At 40.1% G+C, this 18,768-nt stretch overlaps 1 protein-coding gene across 2 annotated transcripts; it reads right to left on the bottom strand.

The window, feature by feature from the left end:
- Positions 1–25: 25 nt before the first annotated feature.
- On the bottom strand, positions 26–18,195 carry LOC125431876 (arylsulfatase D-like). 2 transcript variants are annotated; one of them, XM_048495069.1, is made up of 11 exons: positions 18,044–18,195; positions 13,605–13,678; positions 11,207–11,353; positions 10,663–10,784; positions 9,373–9,495; positions 7,965–8,388; positions 7,057–7,193; positions 6,838–6,972; positions 4,986–5,148; positions 3,867–3,988; positions 26–1,871 (listed from the first exon to the last, which is right to left on the bottom strand). In XM_048495069.1, the coding sequence occupies exons 1-11, from the start codon at positions 18,062–18,064 to the stop codon at positions 1,510–1,512; spliced, it is 1,830 nt and encodes a 609-aa protein (XP_048351026.1). In that variant the 5' UTR covers positions 18,065–18,195; the 3' UTR covers positions 26–1,509. The 2 variants fall into 2 exon arrangements, with proteins under 2 accessions (XP_048351026.1, XP_048351027.1); XM_048495070.1 differs by lacking the exon at positions 13,605–13,678 and having other exon boundaries at positions 18,044–18,191.
- Positions 18,196–18,768: the final 573 nt, after the last annotated feature.

Raw genomic sequence — 18,768 nt, 5'->3', positions numbered from 1 at the left:
CCACCAGGAAACATATATGAAACCATTTTAAACAGAGAGTATTGTTTTAATGGGTTCTTATTCCATCCTTCTGGTTCCCATTCAGTGTTCTAATGTGTATGTGTGTGTGTGTTCACACAAATACTTTTCTTGTTTTCAAAGTATAACATTTACAAAAGCTTTTGCACGCCCCCCCCCCCACCTCTTCAGTCAATATTTGAGGGCCACCATTGTAGTTTGTGAATGTGTGCTAAAAGGAACAAAACCTTTCTCTTGGTTTGGTCATTGATCTGTGACTGGATTCTGTTTTCACATGAACTGTATTACTACTAGTCAGCTGAATTGCCTGCCCTGGTTCTTGTTTTTACCACCCCAGAATGCCTAGAGAGGCAGCTCTGTAATGTTGTCTTTTTAGGACATAATGATCGGCATATTAGTAAATAGTGTCCACAAAGTACAGTTTTCTTTTGAGCACCTTAAAAACCAACAAGATTTGAAGGGTATAAGCTTTTAAGAATCAGTGCTCCCTTCATCAGATACCTTCATATATGACAATAGAACTTTGAGTCTGAAATGTGTATACCCTTGCTGGTCTTTTAGGTGCTAACTGAAACTGAACTTTGCTCTTCTATTGTAGACCAACATAGCTACTCCCTTGTAATAGTTCCCTTTTGGTAAACAGAAACGCACCTGAGCTACAAAGCAACCCCTAGAATCCACTGATTATGTCTACAGGATGATTTTTTAACCCCAGTTCATAACTGTATTTTGGGTGAATGAAAAATTCCCCATGAGCTTTGTCCTAGAGAACTATAAGGAAGCATTTTTTAGATAGATACAGCTCCTCCTGAATACCTGGAAAACACTTGCCTAACCCAGAGAGATACGTTTGGGAGGTACAAAAATACCGCAGATATAAATGCAGTTTGTATAATAATTAATGCAATTATTTTCTATTTGTGAAAATGTGCTTTCAGGCTGTAGATGTTTGAATATTGTGAACCACAATTAATTCTGTCTCCACAAAAATAAATAAATACGACGAACATTTTGTGACATTGGAATTTGGTTTGGGTTATAAATATCCCCACAAATACTGTTTATATTGGTTCACAGGATGGCCCAAGGGCTACTCTACAGCCAGAAAGGGGTGATATTTTTCCTATAGGTTCTTTTAACCTTCTCCAGTAGAGAATGTAGAGTAGCAGACAGAACATTTTTAACATTTATATGTTAATGGAATGTATTTGGCATGCCAATATCATATGACATTAGTGGGGTTTTGTCACCTCTGGCAGATATGATGACAGGAAGGAATTAACTGGAGACAATATTGTCTGACAAGACTGAAGCTCATTGCCCTATAAAATAATTGGAGAACACCAACTTTTTCAGTAAAATATTCTAACAAAATGTATTCTAACTAAATATTCATTTCCTTTACGTTTTAGGGGTTGGGAGCTTTTCCTTTAATAAATTAACTAAAATTAACTAAAACTAATAAATGAACTAAAGAAAAACGTGTCTGTTTTATAAGTCAGCATCATTTTCTTTGTCACACCAACAGAAAGGAAATGTCCCACAGCATGGCTGCAGCCATGGTTTCCACATAATATTGTAAACAGACAACTGCTGTGGGACAGGTGAGAGTGTCTTGCGATGCTCATCTACAGCTCTGTCTATTCTCTTGAGGATGGCATGGAACAGCGGCTCAGTGTCTGGTGACAGAGGCACAGCCTCTGAAGGGTCCCGAGAAAGATCAAACAGCAAAGGTGGATCATGATGAGTTACGCCTTCTCCAGAACATGGGCAAATTTTTAGTTCATAACAACCTCCAGCCCCTTCTGGTTGAAAAACTGGTGTCACATAATGGGCTTTCCAAACACATCCACCTGGTGAGGAAGAATTCATATGATTAAGATAGATGCAAACAACATACATTTCATGCATTTGAAGGTGGCTCATTCTTGTTTTACAGATTGCGTGCAGCTAAGAAAACACACAATCTAGTTTGCAGCAGCATGGCTACAGCTCGATGCTATGCATAGCAACAGATCTTGATATTGTAGTGTCACAGCTGCAGTCCTGCTGTCCTTTTTCATTATATGTGCAGTACAATATTAAAAAAACAACAACCCAGTTTTGCTGGAAGTGACTGAGGGGAAGGGGCAAAGCAGCTTGGTCCATGTAGTGAATGATTCTGTCAATATTCCAACAAACGTTAAAGTCACAGTTCCATCTTCTATGAGTGAAATTATGGCAGCTGTTTTTCCCAGGACGGGCTCCAGAACAGCACTGAAGTAACAGGCATCGTGCACATCTATTCTGAAGTTTTTGATACATTAACAATTCACTTCTAATTGTTTACCAAGGATGTCAGGTTATCATTAGGAGTTGAGCAGTCCAAGTTCAATACTGTAGCTTCTATACCATGAACAGAAGACAAAGGATTTTGCCTGGGAATTATAGAGGTATCAGCAGCAAAGACCATTGCAGGGGAAAATGCAATGGGCTCTAGAAAAGGGGGAGGACATCCAGCATTTTCCCCACAATGGGCTTTACTGGCGCCTTACCTGCCCCGCCTCCCCTACAACCGAGCTGCTTCCTGCCTACCTGGTGATGATCATCTGGTCCCAGGAGTCCGGTAAGTATGGGCGTCTGGTAGGGTGGATGGAGCTGTTTGGGATGGTTGGAGGGGAGGTGGGAACGGGGTTGTTTGGGAGGGGGATGGTGTAACGAGAAGGCTTGGACAGGAGGATGGTAGAATGGGGTAGCTTGGGCCTGGCCAGCAGGGCCGTAAGTAACACCACAGCAACTTTCCTGGTGGCCTGGTTCACGGCTGGAGGGCTGGGAGAGTGTAAGTAGGGGAATGGGAAGACTCAGGCCAGGGGGGCAGGGAGCAGCAGGCTCTGTTTGGAGGCTGGGAGATGATGGGTGGAAGAGTAGAGAGGCTCAGACTGGGGTAGGGGGGCAGCAGGTGAGAAGGTGCTGCAGCCTGTCCTGCTGTTTTGGGGTGGACGTTGGTGGGCGAGGGAATGAGGGGGGTTCTCCCAGGCTGTGCGTTCAGGGCCAGGGCTCCATATGGCCTGCCTTGGTGGCTGGGAGTGGGCAAGCAGGGGACTGGAGGACTTATGCTTGGTCCTGTGGAGCATTGGTGGCTCACCACCGGTGTTCTGCAGGGCATGCCTTGGTGGTTGGGAGAGTGGGAGTGGGCGGGAAGGGGTGGCAGACCTGGTGCAGCAGGAGGTGCCTTTCTGCCATTGCCCTGCCAGGCCAGCTGCTTAGGGTGGTGGGAGGGGGGAAGCACTGTTGTTGTGCCCGGCAGAGCAGTGGACGCCAAGGCACCACAGCCCTGCCAGACTGACTTTTGAAGGTAGTGGTAGTGGGGGAAATGGGAGGCTGTTGGCAGCCCAGTAGAGCAGCAGGCACCAATGTACAGCTGCTCCAGTGACCTGGCTTGGGGAGAACCAGGAGGCTGGCAGCGGGCCAGTGGGAAACCATTGTTGGTGGGCTTGGCAGAGCAGTGGGCGCCAAGGTGCCACTGCCCTGCTGGCTTTTGAGGGTAGTGGTAGTAAGGGAACCAGGAGACTGTTGGCAGCCCAGCAGAGCAGCGGACAGCAAGGTGCAGCTGCCCCAGTAGTCCAGCTTGTTGTTTGTGGGGTGGGGGACAGCGTTGGGGTGCATAGATAGACTTGGGAGGCATCAGGCAGCAACAGGGAGCAGTACTGTAGTGCAGGAGAGTTGACCAATCACCATGAAGGACTCAAAGGACTTTGTTGCAAGTGAGTTTTGCACAGAGATTTATTGGGGACTCATCATTGGATCATTCAAAATGTTAGACAATTATAGGCTAGGACTAGTTGTTTGCGGGAGACCTTTACACTTACTTTCCTTCTGATGCCACCGCACTGCATGCAAATATGCCCCACAGTAGTGAAACATGAATTCATGTTCTGAGTGTTGCACAGAACCTTGTAGCAAAGGCATCAGATTTCGGCCATCAATTATCCTGAAGTGATCGAGAGAAGGATAGTCAGATTACATATTCAGATTAGCTCTGTGTTCAGAATTTTGTATTAATACACAAACTATCCTTTATAATATGCAAAGAGCAAATTGAACTGCACATGGATTTGTTATTTTATATTTTTAAGCACAACAGGACCTCCTGGGGAATTTATGGAGCATACAAATGTATTTAAAGGTTGTCAGAATTTATCCTCTATCACTTATCTGCCAAAAATATGTATCCCAATTCAGCAAATCCCTGTAGATGTGGGAGTTCTGAGCCCTACGGGGATGGGTTGGGATATAAATTTAATAAAATAAAAATAATCATAGATGGAAGGGATTCCCCCACCCATCTACCCACACATACACACACAACTTCCTCCTTCTGCAGCACAAAATGCATCACAAAATGCTGGTTCTTGGGAAAGGGGACCTCCAGGAACAGCAGTGTGTGAGACGGTGTGTCAAAGGTCTGCAGCAAGAAGAGGGAAATCTGAAGAAAAAAAGTCCTCCTCCTTTCTTCTGTGGAATCCAACTCTTAGAGTTTCCCCAACCACAAAAGTTTCATTGTTCTCATACAAAACAATTTTAGTTCAGAGCTACCATTCTCTGTAGGTACACATATAGGATATCTGGTCAGGAGCAATGCACTGTTGTATCACAGCAAAAATAAGGGGCAGGAGCACAGTCAACCATATTTTAGTGTCACATTTATCCTAACCCCTTGCATATGTTTACTAAGAAGAAAATTCCAATAGGGCTTATTCTGAAGTAAGAGTACATGGAATTATTAACAGTAGAAACTGCTGTCAAGTTGCAGCTGATTTATAATGACCCCATATTACAGTCTGAAAAAAGCACATACAGAATAAAAAACGCAACATATGTGTTTAGAAATGTAGATCCAATCAATTTTGATGTCTGCCTTATTTGTGTTTGCCTTGAGCCGCAAGTATGCCCTAATTTTGATGTTCTGAGTAGAAAAAATATTATACCTGTCCTGTGGTACTGTTCCACCAGCCAGGTGAACCAATGTGGGATAAATGTCCATTAAGCTTGTCGGTTCATCAATAACTGTGCCTTCAGGTAGCATTCCTGGCCATCTGAATAACCCAGGGACACGGATTCCTCCTTCCCAGCCTCCCATAGCTTTTCCCCCTACAGCCAAATCATACAATTCAGAAATAAGAAACATTCTTTGTTCAAAAATGTTTTGCCTGAAGAATCTAGATCCCTTTTATACATATTCATATTATATTTTATACTAGCGTATGAGATGAGCAGACCTATCCAAGGGACCAGGTGACCGACCAAAGCTGCAGTGTCCCACCTCTCCCACAGAGGCTTCCTGGCAGCGTGGGGAGGCTTGCAAAGCAAAAAGTCCCCGCTCTGCTAGGAAGTCCCAATGTGGCTCAATAGACATGCCACCTTTTTGGTGGCTTAAGTCTGAGACCCAAGCTGCTGGTGTAAGGTGACAAATGGCTGGGAGGAAATTGACTAACGTTGGCTGCTCCCCAGGTCACAACCACAAAGAAGACGGGATGCTGGTGCATCCTCTGGCCTGGCATCTCAATGCCAGGGAGGCTGCACACTGGCAGATTCGCCCCTCTGCCAAGTCAAGTGTCCCAGGAAAGGCAAATCTGCCAGTGTGGCTGTGCGCACATTCCATGGGTGGATTCACCCCTCCCCCGACCTTTGGATAGAGCTGTTCCTGTCACAAGTCTTATCTAAATTATTTTACCATGCTGAATTTGGAATTTCTGTCAAACACAGCCTAGTGTCTGTGTAATGTTTACTGTAACTGGGAACACTAAAGGGAAATTCTTACAGACATTGTGATGAAACTAAAACTGGAAACTTTCTTTAATTCAAGATAAAATCAATGGAAAGCTAACATGAAACAGGACTATTTCTCTAACACTAATGTTTTAGCTAGTTAAAGTTTTGCTAGATTTCCTGCTGCGTCCCTGAGTTCATTTGTAAAGATCCTGGTCCCAGAAAACATTGTTTAGGGTTTTTTTTTACTTAAGTGGTTCTCCTTCTCTCCTGAACTCTGCAAGTTCTAGCCTCACCCTCTACCTCCCTTAAATGGCTGCCTACCTCCCCGCCCCTCCCAGCCAGTTTTTGCTACTACTACATTAAGGACTTATAAAACAGACACATTTGCTACTACTACATTTGCTACTACTACATTTTGCTACTACTATGTTAAGAGTGTGCACCCAGCAAAACATCATAATTAGGTTTTGACCTTTGGGAGGGGAAAGTTTTTACTGCAATTGCTTATTTTTGAATAGGATATTCTGCTGAACGATGTCTGAACAAAGTTGAAGTGTACTTCACCCTCTTGCTATCTAAAATCTGAGTGATAGTGATAAACACTAAAATATAATGACATAACAATGTGCCTAAAAATAAATTGTGAACAGCCAAAAATTTTTTTGTCTAAATATAAGGCTTATTTTGAGCCTTGGCGAGAGCCATTTTCAGCCCTCCTGCCTCTGATTGTCCCTGAAAATATCTGCACATGTTTTCTGGAACTACAGTCTGAAATATTTGACTGTTCCCATAACTACTGCTCATTTTGTCTGAAACTTTTAACCTGTCTTGTACCGGTCAACTAAATTGTTTTCAATCTAAAGAGCCTTCTTTAGACTCTTTCATTAAAACTATGAATGTGTCAGACTTTCATGGACTGCAGACACTTCCTTTTGTTCAGCCTGACTTTTGATGCTCCAAATATTTAAATTAAATCCTAAAATGGCATTAAACAGGCTGCTAAAAACAACAAATTACTGAAAACATTTTAAGAAAATATATTTGAGAGAAAAAAATCAGAAACTTCACCTTTGTATATGCCATTCCAACCACCTTGCTGAACATTTCCTCTCTGAGACTCTAAGTGTCCACCATGGTCAGAGGCAAAGTATGTTAATGTGCTATTTTTCAAACCTTGATTGTTGAGAGTATCCAGAATTCTTCCTGTAGATTAAGAAATGTGGTTGTACTGATTTATCAGTTTAATTTTTTAATTTAAAAAATCTCCCTTATTAAGATATTATTTACCTATCATCCAGTCCATCTCTTCTACATTATCTCCATATAAACCATGGATGCTTTTTCCAGTGAAATTTTCTGTGGTAACCAGTGGTGTGTGAACATGCAAGAAAGAAACAAAGAGGAAAAATGGCCCATGTTTGTTTCTATTAAAAAAAGAAGAAGTCAAAATTCAGGGACCATGTACAATGAAATTATTTAAATATAATTCTTTGATATGCTTGTCAGTACTTGATGAAGAATCTTTATTAATAACAGTGATAATGAGCAGTGAAATCCTATGGAGAGGTATTGTAGTCTAAACTCAATTTTGATGTAGTTAGACTAGAATAACTCTGCAAAGGATTGCACTATAAACTGCCACCAAGCTTGCATGCTAACACTATTGTAACCAGTGGTGGGATTCAGCAGGTTCGCACCACTTCGGCAGAAATGGTTGTTAAAATGTTGCTTGTAAACAACCAGCTGTTAAATTATTTGAATCCCACCACTGATTGTAACCCAATACACTTCACCCCTTATCTTCATATGTCATTGTCTCTTTTCTCAAAATATGAGGTTGAGGTCATCTCCAATTGCTGCTTTTCATCAATTGTTACAGTTAGGAAGACAATTAATAATCTAGTCATAATTCAATTGATCAGGTTAACTTCATTCTGAAACTATATAATTTTAATTCTTCTTCTTTTGTATGAAATAGAAGCAAATCAATAGATTCTAGATGGTCTAAACAACCACTCTGAAAACAAATAGAGGCAGTTCATAGAAACCTGGTTCCTCAGTTTCCTATCCTGCCACTAATGTAAATAGCTATTTTCAGATTATTATCTAGTTAACTTTTATTCAGTGCGTGTACTCTATACTGTCATACACAGTCATATATTTTTTAATGGAATTTTAAAGGAAATGCCTCTTACCTTTCTATAAAGGAAATGGCCTCCCTTAGCATAAGGGATGTTCCTCTCTCCACTTTCATTGGCTGCTCTGTAATTTCATAGTTTCTCATCATGACACAGTTCCAGTACCTTATGAATCCATAGCTTGAGAACCAGGAAACGAAGAACAAGAGGCCAAAGAGAGCAAGAAGGAAGATTATTTTCCAGCTGAGAGGCACCAGATGGGTACATTTGGCTACCATGAGAGTCAGCACAGCAAGGGCAATCAACTGAGTGTAAGACCAGAGTCTGATCTTTAGAGCCACAGCCATCTCAGGAGGCTGAGTTACTTGACAGTCACCCATCATTGAAAACGGTATCCCATAAAAATAATCAAAACCATGCTTTAAGGGGTGATGGCAGTGATCAATACGGTGTTCGCAGTTCACACCTTGATGCCACTTCCCTAAAGGGAGATTTTTAAAAAAGTAAGTTAAAACACTGTCAATCAATAACTGCAAGACAAGTTCATTGGCAAGCTGGTTCCAAAAATCCCCATTGCTATCGGAACACAAATGTTCGTTTTCAGGGGAAATGAGTCAACATTAACACAAATAATCTATGTTCCTTTAGGGATCAATGAAAACCTTAAACCAGTATGAAACATATAATCACTTCACAATTTATTGTCATTCATTCTGGAGTAAATTGAACAAAGATAGAACATCTTGAATATAGATCCTGTGTGTGTCCCCCACCGACCCCTCAGTGACAACTACTTTCTTCCAAGGAAGAACATTAAATTCAAAATGTATTGGGAAAGTTGGTACTAGATTGTTAATAAGACTGATTTGTGCCTATTGTTTTTTGGCTTTCCCCCCTTTCTGCTCATGTTACAACTGCCAGCCGAGCTGCAGCTGACCAAATCTGTTATGTACAGGATTGTTTCCTTTTATTCTAAGACTAAAACCTACAGTTACTAAGGAGAGTTCCTATTTTCACATGAAGTCATGCAGAAAAAAAAATGTAGAGTTATTCATAGCTTGTTTATTTTTATGTAACTTTGGTATATTTATAAAATAAATTGAATTTTTAAAAGAAAAAAAATGATGGCAGTTCTGAAACCTGATACTTTAGTGTGAACATTTATCTTTGAAGATGTGTGATCAATTCATACACATTCTTGTTGTATTATGTAGTCACAAACAAATTCACAAAAGATTGCCTATGCAACACCCAATTCTAATGAAAAAAGGCTGTTTTAAAACTGCAGTTAAAATTAATATTTTCCTATGCTGAAAATTAACAACTAGCTTTTATTCAGAAACTTTCACTGAAATCCTCCTGATCAAAGGCATATCACTGACAAGAAATTAGCAATGCAGTCATGAGATGTTTCTAATGCTACACATCCTTACTTTGCCCAAAGGTGATCTTCAGTTCTGCCTACCTATTAATCCAGTGGTATAACCTTGCTTCTGCAATATCTTGGCAAAAGTAGTTTCATTTGGAGGGAGGCCACCTGAACCACCAATCCACTGAAGAACACGGAAACCACCAAAATCAGCCATTCCTGGCATATAAAATATACATGCACATTAAACTTCATCCAGTCAACCAACTAAGATTTAATAATGGATTAAGATCACCATACATTATTGATAGTCTTGGCAACAAATTACATTCCCAAACACTTTGTGGCATATATGGTGATAATCTTCTACAAGAGTCCTTTCCAAGTAGTTTAATGGAGAGCAAGCATGGTAGTTTGGTTAAGAGTGGTGGGCTCTAATCTGGAGAACTGGATTTATTTCCCCATTCCTATACATAATGTCTGCTGGGTGACCTTGAGCTACTCACAGTTCTCTCCTAACTCTCTCAGCTTCACATAGATCACTAGGTGTCTCTTGTGGAGAGATGAAGGGAAGACGTTTGTGAGCTGCTTTGAGACTCCTTATAATTGAGAGAAGTGGGGTATAAATCCAAACTATTCTTCTTTTTTTTATGAAGAGGAGCTTCTTAAAAACTAATCACTTTTATAAGTCTGCAATATTCTCAGTCACCAAGTAAATTAATAGAATTGAAAAAGTGCTCTAGTCATCAGCCAGTCAAACATTGTACACACAAATATCTGATAGCAGAATAATGATCAGTTGGATCCCATGGATCCATTCAGTAGTGGTAGAATGTTTCTCCCAGGAAGGAGCCTTTCCCTGACTGAGGGAAATGCTCTGCTGAGAGGGGAAGTATCCTGGCACAGTGGGAAATTGTCACCAGTAGTGGAACGGATATGCAGGATCTTATCCACCTTAAGGAATATTTGCAAAATTTTATAAAATACAATCATTTCTACTTAGGAAGCCCACTCTCTTCTTACAGTTTCTTGATTAAGGTGGGAGGCAACAAGTAACAGGGCCTTTTCATCATGGCATTCTAACCACTAGAATGTGCCCCACAGCTACCAATTTAGCAGTCAGTTAAAGGTAACGTGAGAAACTTTTTATTTGCCCATGAATTCTGCTAATTGTTTAGTAATCGATCTAACCTTGTTTTAGTTCTAGTTTTTACTGACTTACTGAATTTTTACTGCAACTCTTGTTTTGCTGAATTATGATGAAATTGCTTTTTATGTTTTTTAAATTTTGATCTGGTTAGTGTTAATTGTAAGCACCTTTAACTTTTTTTCAGCCACAAATAAGGACAATATTGTGCCATACAGCAACATGAGAATACAGCAAACCTGATCGGATGGGATATCTGCCAGTTAGGAAAGCTGTTCGGCTTGGAGTACAAAGTGGAGCTGCAGCAATGTGGTGGGTAAGTTTCACTCCCTCTTTTGCCAGATGATCAATATTAGGAGTCCTAAGAGAAACATAAATGTAACTAGTTGAAGGAAATGCTTTGAAAGCAACTCTTCCAGGAATTTCTTAGACATATTTATTCCTATAGAGTCTGCTGCTAACATGAAAAAGCACATCAGAGGTATTTTCCTTTACTATACATTAATTATTAGATATTGTATTTATGTGCTTCAACCATGGGACTCAAAGTGGTATACACAGGTTCCCTAAAAGACCCACAGACCAGACCCAGACAGGCTTAGCTCCAGAAAGCTTGCTGGTTCATGTGACTTTCCATTGCAACACCTTTAGCAAGTTTCCAAACCATTAAGCACATGGAAAGATAAGGCACCAGCAAGACCTCCTCTTTTGCCAACATTTGACTTAGAAGATGAATTTGAGTTCTTTGCTTGATATTTCAGAATCTGAGGTCCTAACTTTTACCTGATAGTATTATTTCCATAGCAACCTATATCCCCAATGCCAAGATCATCAGCCATGAAGATGACAACATTGGGCTTGTGGTTGACAAAAGCTTGCAATCCAGGTGGGTTTAGCAACAGGTACAAACCTAGAAATAAGTTTGGAGAGCTCCAAGGAAAAATAAAACACGTTGTTATATATACATTATGAACATGAAGTAAAGGGATAAACATTCAATGAAGAAACATGGGTAACCCTTGTGCTGCACCGCTGTATCCTCCCAACATGACACCAAGGCAGTGCAGAAGCTGAAATGTCTTGGTCCAAGGTGGGAGAAGGCTTTTTCTCCATCTGCCTCCCTTTTCCCCACTGTCCTTCATTCAGCTTTATATCACTAGCAACATTTGTTCCTTCGTAACATTTGCTCATCTCATCATGCAGTTCTGTAAGAAATGTCAAGTTTTATGAAAATGGCATGAATAGGCTAAAAAAATGGAACAAACAGCTCAAAATGCCAGATATATGACATTTGAATTAATTCAGCATCTATTACACAGAAACACATTTGTTTTATATTTAGATTTGTATCTTTCTGTTCTGCTTAAAAAAGCACCTGATAGCATTTATAAATAATGTTTCACCAAGAGTAGCTGAACCCTGGGGCATATAAATGTTCTCTGGATGTATACATGGCTTTTTGGGGAGATTTCTCTCAACCCTTCCCCCTATATAAATCTGCATCTGCTTTTTCAACTTCAGGTTTATGAAACAGCTGACAGGCTTGATGTGAAAAGAGTATTGAAGGGAGATTGGAAGTTAAAGGGAATTTGGAAGATTAAAGGGGGAACAGGCATTAACAAGAATTTGCCTTGAAACCCCTTTCACAAAAAACTTCCATCCTGCTTTTCTTAATACACTAAAAATCTCTAATGAACAAATCATAAACTGCTCGTAAACAAATCATTAACTGCTCATAAACTGATCTGAAGATGCCAGCCACAGATGCAGGTGAAATGTTAGGAACAAAATCCACCAGACCATGGCCACACAGCCCGGAAAACCCTCCAGAACCAGTTGAATTCAGCCGTGAAAGCCTTCGACAATACAATAAACTGCTTTGTTGAAGCTGCATTACTGTTTGTTTTTAATGTCTGTTCAATGTCTGTCTACTAATGTTTCACTGGTTACCATGCATATCTGTTGATAACTGAATTATTAGCTGGTAAAATTTACTCTTGTTAAGGTCATTCATAGAAACTTAGGACAGAAGTACATTAGTTATCAATGGTAGTTTCCGCATGGGCAAAATATTCTGGGTAGAGAAAGAAAATAAGTTTACATGGTTCCCAGTCCTAAAGTGGGTTTGCCCCGTAATATTTTCCTCACCCCAGGGTATTCAAAAACCACCATATTGGTGATTCTTTTCAAAAATCCTGGGGTGAGCTTGCTACAGCCTGCTACTGTGTGAACACCAATTGGGAGCAGAACCAGTTTATTTTTCCTGCCCAGTCACCTGATCTTCCTGCCTGATGTTCATTCAAGTTGCCACTCAAAAACAACAGCCAATCAGAACATGGGACACTGGGCATGCTCAGATATGCTTGCATCTGCCACTCAAAAACAACAGCCTATCAAAAGGCGGGACACCGGGCATGCTCAGATATGCTTGCAATGTAAATACGGAAGTCCTGGGCTCGTGCAAAACAAACTGGAGTATTTCCTCCCGTTCTTCTCTGGATTCCTTCACAAAGATTCCTTTTCCATGTGAACAGAAAAACCAGGATAAAACAAATCAGTATTGTAAGGAACCAGTGGAACGCAGGTATAATTCTGCCATGCGGAAACTACCAACGTATCAAATTCTTTACAATTTCTACAGAGTGGGATAAAAAAATGCACACATTGAGGCATATACAGATAGGAGGATTTTCCTACAAAGTAACCTCCAGGTTTGCATAAATATCCCACAACTGAATTTTAAAAATGGAGAATTAGCCACCTAGAAATGAGGAATGCCAACTGAAATTTTGCTAAATCTTCCAAGATTGCAGCTGCCAATATAGGATTATTTACCAACTGAGGCACTGGGGTTTGGGCCTAGACAATTCCAGCATGATTGCAGGTTGGAAGAAAGCAATGAGAAAAAAGGGATGAAGAGAAAGTGGAGAATAACGAAAAGAAAAGCTTGAGAAAGGGCTGGGAATCGGCAGAGTAGAAAACGGGGAGGGGGCAGAGAGAAGAAGAGATGATTGAAAAGAGAAAGAATGGTAAATAGTGTAAAGAAAAATAGGGGAAGATTCCCTCCCCTGCACATCTTGCAGATCTTCGGTTTGTATTTTTCTATTACATTGGATTCAGTACCCAAACATAGTTATAAAGTTAGACAGGCAATGACTAGTCCTAGCAAAAACTTGTTTACCAGTAATATCGCAAGTACAACATCATCTCTTTCATAGATTGCCAGGAGGCTGAGGAAGAAATGTGGTGGGAAATCTGGTGGAGAGAGGATACTAGTGAAGACAGAGATAATCTTGCACAGTAAAAATATGCTATAAATGTTAAATATTTCTGTTTTCATAGGGGATATAGTTCAAGTTGTGTATGTAAATCTCTTACATGGATTTACTCTGGAAACCAGATTTTCTGCTTCTTCTGAGTGTTCTTTTAAAATTACCTCAATGTAGCTCTCTCTAAAACAACTGGGGTGTCAGCAGCAGGGGTGGACAGCAAGCCATCTAGATAATGCTATAAATGGCTGTTTTCATTGTATTCTTCACTACTTATGAAACAGGGTTGCCATAGAAGTGGCAAGTCACTACTAACATTTTCCATCTTATTGGCATTCAGTGGAGTGACAGGGGGAAAATGGGAATTGGGAGTGGTGTTGTACAATGCTGTGGTGTATCTTCCAGCTAGTAACCCAGAACTGATATTGCCATGATGTGCAAAATTCAAGGGACATTCCTGATTTCTATGGTTTTACCACAGAGATGGGGAAAATCCTAGACTGTCCCATGACATGGTGACATCACCCTATGGTGCCCTTTTGTCAGCCAGCCCCCCGCCCCCCACTTCCATGTTCTATTGCTATTGGGGGCAGAGCTGCATTCTATTAAACAGCCACAGCAGGACTTAGACTTTTAACTACCGGTATCTATACTACTAATCATTGTACCTTAACTGGAACTCCAAGGCAAGGAACCCTTCACTCAGATTATATTAAGCAAATTTGGACCTAGTACCACTTCCCACTGCATATGGTAGATTCCATTTCTGCATTTTATAAATTTTATGCTTTTACTTTTATTAATTTTATAATAAATCCTTTATGATTATTTTTATTACATTATTTTTAGGCCAATTGTCACTATTATGGTTATTATTGGTCATTGAACAACACAAAGTAACGATTTATTGATATTTGTTGATGGTCTTTCGAGTTATGATTTGGAAATATGCTAGAACATATATACAACAAGCTCATGAACAATGGCAGAATTGTTGAAGAATATAAGGAAAATGTATGTGAGGAAGTTTTGTAAAGTCTTCTTGTAGCTGTTATGATTTTAAGATTTTAATTTACTATATTCATTCATTTTAATTAATTTTATGGTGATATAGGTATGATTCTTTGTATTTTATCTCTTTTTATTTCAGTTGTCAATATTATTTGTTATTATTGGTCACTGACCATCAAAAATGAATCATTATCACTTCTGCAATACATATTAAATGTCCATGGAAATAGAGAACTAGCACATCAACATGCTGAGCTGGCTTTCTTTTTAGAGGACATTTTAGAGGAGATCTTTAGAGGAAATTTTTAACATAGGAGAGTATTTTAAAAGATGATTCTCCAGCTTTCTTCCATCTCCGGTCTCCACCATCTTGTTGCACCCTCATTTCCTGACATATGTAAACCTGGTTTTAGAATATACAAGTGAAGACTTTGGTGCAAAGTGTACATTTATTGAACTCACTCATCAGCTACCTTGCCAGGTACATCTAATGGAACGATTGGAAAAGCTATAAATGAACCAGAGGCAAGTTTAGTTTGGGAATTTCTGCTGGCTGGCTCCTTTTACATCATTTGTACTGTGTGTGTTTTATTGAATCTGGCCAATCCTTCTGCTTTTCTTTTGCTGAGAGCTGGACGGGTTGAATTCCAAAACAGCTTATTTGCTGCTCTACTCTTCCAGTACAAGCTAACCAGCTGTTCTGTGCCCTGCATATCAGTGCATTACCCTGCCACGACCTTGCCCTGACTTTTTAATCAAAGCTCTTCATTGTTTCTTTTACCCAAGTTATTCAGTACTTTGTGTGCCTTTGGCTGATTCCGCATGGGCCAAAAACAGTGGTGTGAAAATGGTGTGAAAACAGTATAAACCCTTTTACACCATTTTAAACCCTTTTACACCATTTTCATACCGTTTTCACACTGCTGTTTTTGGCCCATGCGGAATCAGCCTTTGACTTTTGTTTTAACATCTCAGACTTTGTCAGTGCTCCAGGCAATGTTCCCCTGTTGATAGAAGCACTGCTAGAGAAATGAAGAAGTGTGGGGGTGCTCGCCAAGTGGAGGACCCACAATAACTCAAGTGGGTGGTACTGGATTGCCATATCCTTCTGTAAAGGAATGGGTTGGACAGAAGGAAAGGGAGTAGAGGAGATGAGGGGCACCTAGCAGATGACAAGGTGCACTTCAGTTTGCCACTCTGTAAAGATCTCAAGGAGCAGCTGTTAGAGAAGACCTTCGGAAAAGTACTGTTGGTTACATTAAGGCATGGGCCAAAAACAATGGTGTGAAAACAATGTGAAAATAGTGTAAACCCTTTTACACCGTTTTAAACCCTTTTACACTGTTTTCACACTGTTTTCACCCTACTGTTTTTGGCCCATGCAGAATCAGCCATAGTAACAGGCTACTAGGCTAATGGCATAAGAAAACTTCATGAGGTCATAGAAATAGGGAACTTGGGGGGAGGATTTGGCTGAGGAGGTCTATGGCAAAATATGGCTATTTATGCTTATGAAAGAGCAGAAGTAGGTGTCTTCTGGTAAAACTCAATACAGTTAACCAAATTCTTCACCTTTTGTAATTAAATTGAATCCTGCTATCAGTCATGATCCATTTGTTCTATTTGTTAAGGGTAACAGATGGATTTTCCTGTATGGGTGCAATTTGGAAAATACAGCAGCAGATTTTGATCTTTTTCTACTTCCTGTAGCTAGTTAATATGCAACCACACTGAGATATTTAAAGAAACACATTTCATTCATTAATTAGGAGGTTGTAACTAAGAAAAGACAGCCTATTAACATGTTCATTTCATTCCAAAATCATATCAAGGGATCCAAAATGAAAGTTCATTGATTTGTGTTAATGACAATTCATGATAAAACAATGTCTGAACACCTTCCAAAATATCCAGTCAGATATACAATCACAGTTCTACTTTGCAATGGATCCTTAGAACTGATCTAAAAACATTTTCCCCACATATTTAATGGCAAAGCCTAACCACTTTGCTTTGGAGAGTCTGGCTATCCTGCTGATGTATGGTTGCCTAGTGCGCTGGCAGACAGCCTGCTGAAACTGCTTGAGGTAATCTCACAGGAGAGAAAGGTGGGATATAAACCTAAACTCTCTCTATCAGCTGACATCAGGGTGAACCATCTTGCAGGGTGTCATCCTCTACTCATGGACCTTGAGTCTAGGGGGCAAGAAATAGCACACTCCATTGAGCATCATGAAGAGTTGGCAAGGAGGAGCCTGAGCAATATGCATGTGAAGGCCCAAGTCTTAAGGTGTAAATTCAGCACAAACAAGAGGAGGCCTGACTGTTCTGCATCTCACCAATATTGTGCTCTGCATCTAGGTGTGGAATGGAGTTTGATAGGCACTACATATCATATTTGATCAAAGCAAACATAAAATAAAGAAACTTGGCCTTTTTATGCCTCAGTTGAAGGTGTTGCCTCTTCTTATTCCATGTCTACCTGCAATAGCAGTGGGAGTGGGCAAGAGGGTGGAATTTTTATTGAGGGAAAGGCACTGTGCTCCCAAATGCTTTAAATGAAATTGAAAATCTTGAGACTTGAGATCTTAAATCAGCACCTTTCCCCCTCTCTTTGTCACACACAAACATGATTTGATTCTTCTTCATCCCTGGTCTTTCACATTTCCTCTGGTTGGTGCTATATGTGTTTACCATAGTTGGCAAAGTATACCTATATTTTTCAACCAGCTGTGCTTTGCATACAAATAGTCTTTCACCTAAATATTGCTTGAAAAAATGAGACACTGTCATTTTTTAAAAAATCTGGTAATAAGTATTTGAAATTAGTGATGCGTTTGTTAACTAGTGCTAAAATGTTACGTTTTTTCACTTAAATATGATCATGGCATAAAGTTCAGGAAGAACCATCATTGAACAAGGAGAAATTGGGCAAGGGAGTATCTGAGCTTGTTACGTGGGTGGATTCTGATCAATTTCACTTTTGTATGTTACTGATTTCTCTGTATAGATATTTGCCTGGGCAAAAGTTCTAATTTTTTAAAGCAGAAGCCGTGCTGCCAAAAATAAAGTCTTAAAATAAAATTATGTGGTGCAAATTAGTGTTCTACTTGAAGTGCCTCATGCACCAACCCCAATCGGGCTACATTCCTGGTGGTACTTATATGCACAAAACAGATGTGCAAGATTTGTTTTTTGTTTTAGTATAGCACATGTTTTTCCTTAAAGAGATTTTATCACAAAACAAGTTCAATTTGCTTTTGAATGTCTGCAATACGCTTCTGGCCTTTCCCCAAAACTGGCTGCTAGATTTGGCAAGAGCAAATTACTTGTACTATACCTTGTGGAGTCTGAGAAGCATGCACGAAAGATCTTGTGTTCAGCAAAGAAATTATTCCTAAATTGCCAGTAAAGCTTAACTTCCGCTGTAATGCAACATCTCTCATCAATTTCTGCCGGAACCTGGAGGGGAAGTTAGCTCATTGAACTGTTCCACCCATGCGCACTGCTGAACAGTTGCCCTGGGAAGAAAACTAAACTGATTTTAAAAAAAACCTTTCATGCTGCTCTCTGTTGCTGTCAGTGCTGGCTATGCCCTGCAGTTTCCCCCATAGTGTACCTCTCTTTCATATCAGCCAGTGTTAGCATTCAGCTGCACATGTGGAACTGATCAGGGAACAGTAGGTCTTTCATTACTGTTCTGCTCAGATGATTTAAGGGCAGCACTACTGGCGTTCAGAAAGAGATTGTAGAATCCTCTGGCTTAAGTCTTACTGAAACAGTTATTTGTGCATTTACAAATGGTTTCCAATAAGCTACTTTTTTCCCTGCAGAAAGTAATCTCTGTAAAACAGAAATGTGGTATTTTGATAACTCTGTACCTTTAATCTGGGCCAGTGTTTTAGACTTTAGAACTTGATGGGGGTGGGAAGAGGGAGGAAGGAAGTGGTTGTCACAGTAGCTCAAAACAAAGCAAGAAATGAACTTATTAAATTCATTTCTTTAATAAGGCTGCAGCATTTGGGACTCTTTCGTTTGGAGAGAAGACGTCTGAGGGGGGATATG

The sequence above is a fragment of the Sphaerodactylus townsendi genome, linkage group LG04, assembly GCF_021028975.2.
Source record: "Sphaerodactylus townsendi isolate TG3544 linkage group LG04, MPM_Stown_v2.3, whole genome shotgun sequence".
NCBI lineage: Eukaryota > Metazoa > Chordata > Lepidosauria > Squamata > Sphaerodactylidae > Sphaerodactylus > Sphaerodactylus townsendi.
This window is presented reverse-complemented; position numbering and strand designations above follow the sequence as displayed.

Excerpts from the sequence above, each read along its gene's own strand:
- LOC125431876 (XM_048495069.1), bottom strand. The coding sequence starts at position 18,064 with ATGCTTCTCAGACTCCACAAG. Across the intron at positions 10,785-11,206 it reads TATGGAAATAATACTATCAG|GACTCCTAATATTGATCATC; the intron begins GTAAAAGTTAGG and ends TGTTTCTCTTAG. Across the intron at positions 5,149-6,837 it reads TTGGAATGGCATATACAAAG|GGGGAAAAGCTATGGGAGGC; the intron begins GTGAAGTTTCTG and ends ATTTGGCTGTAG.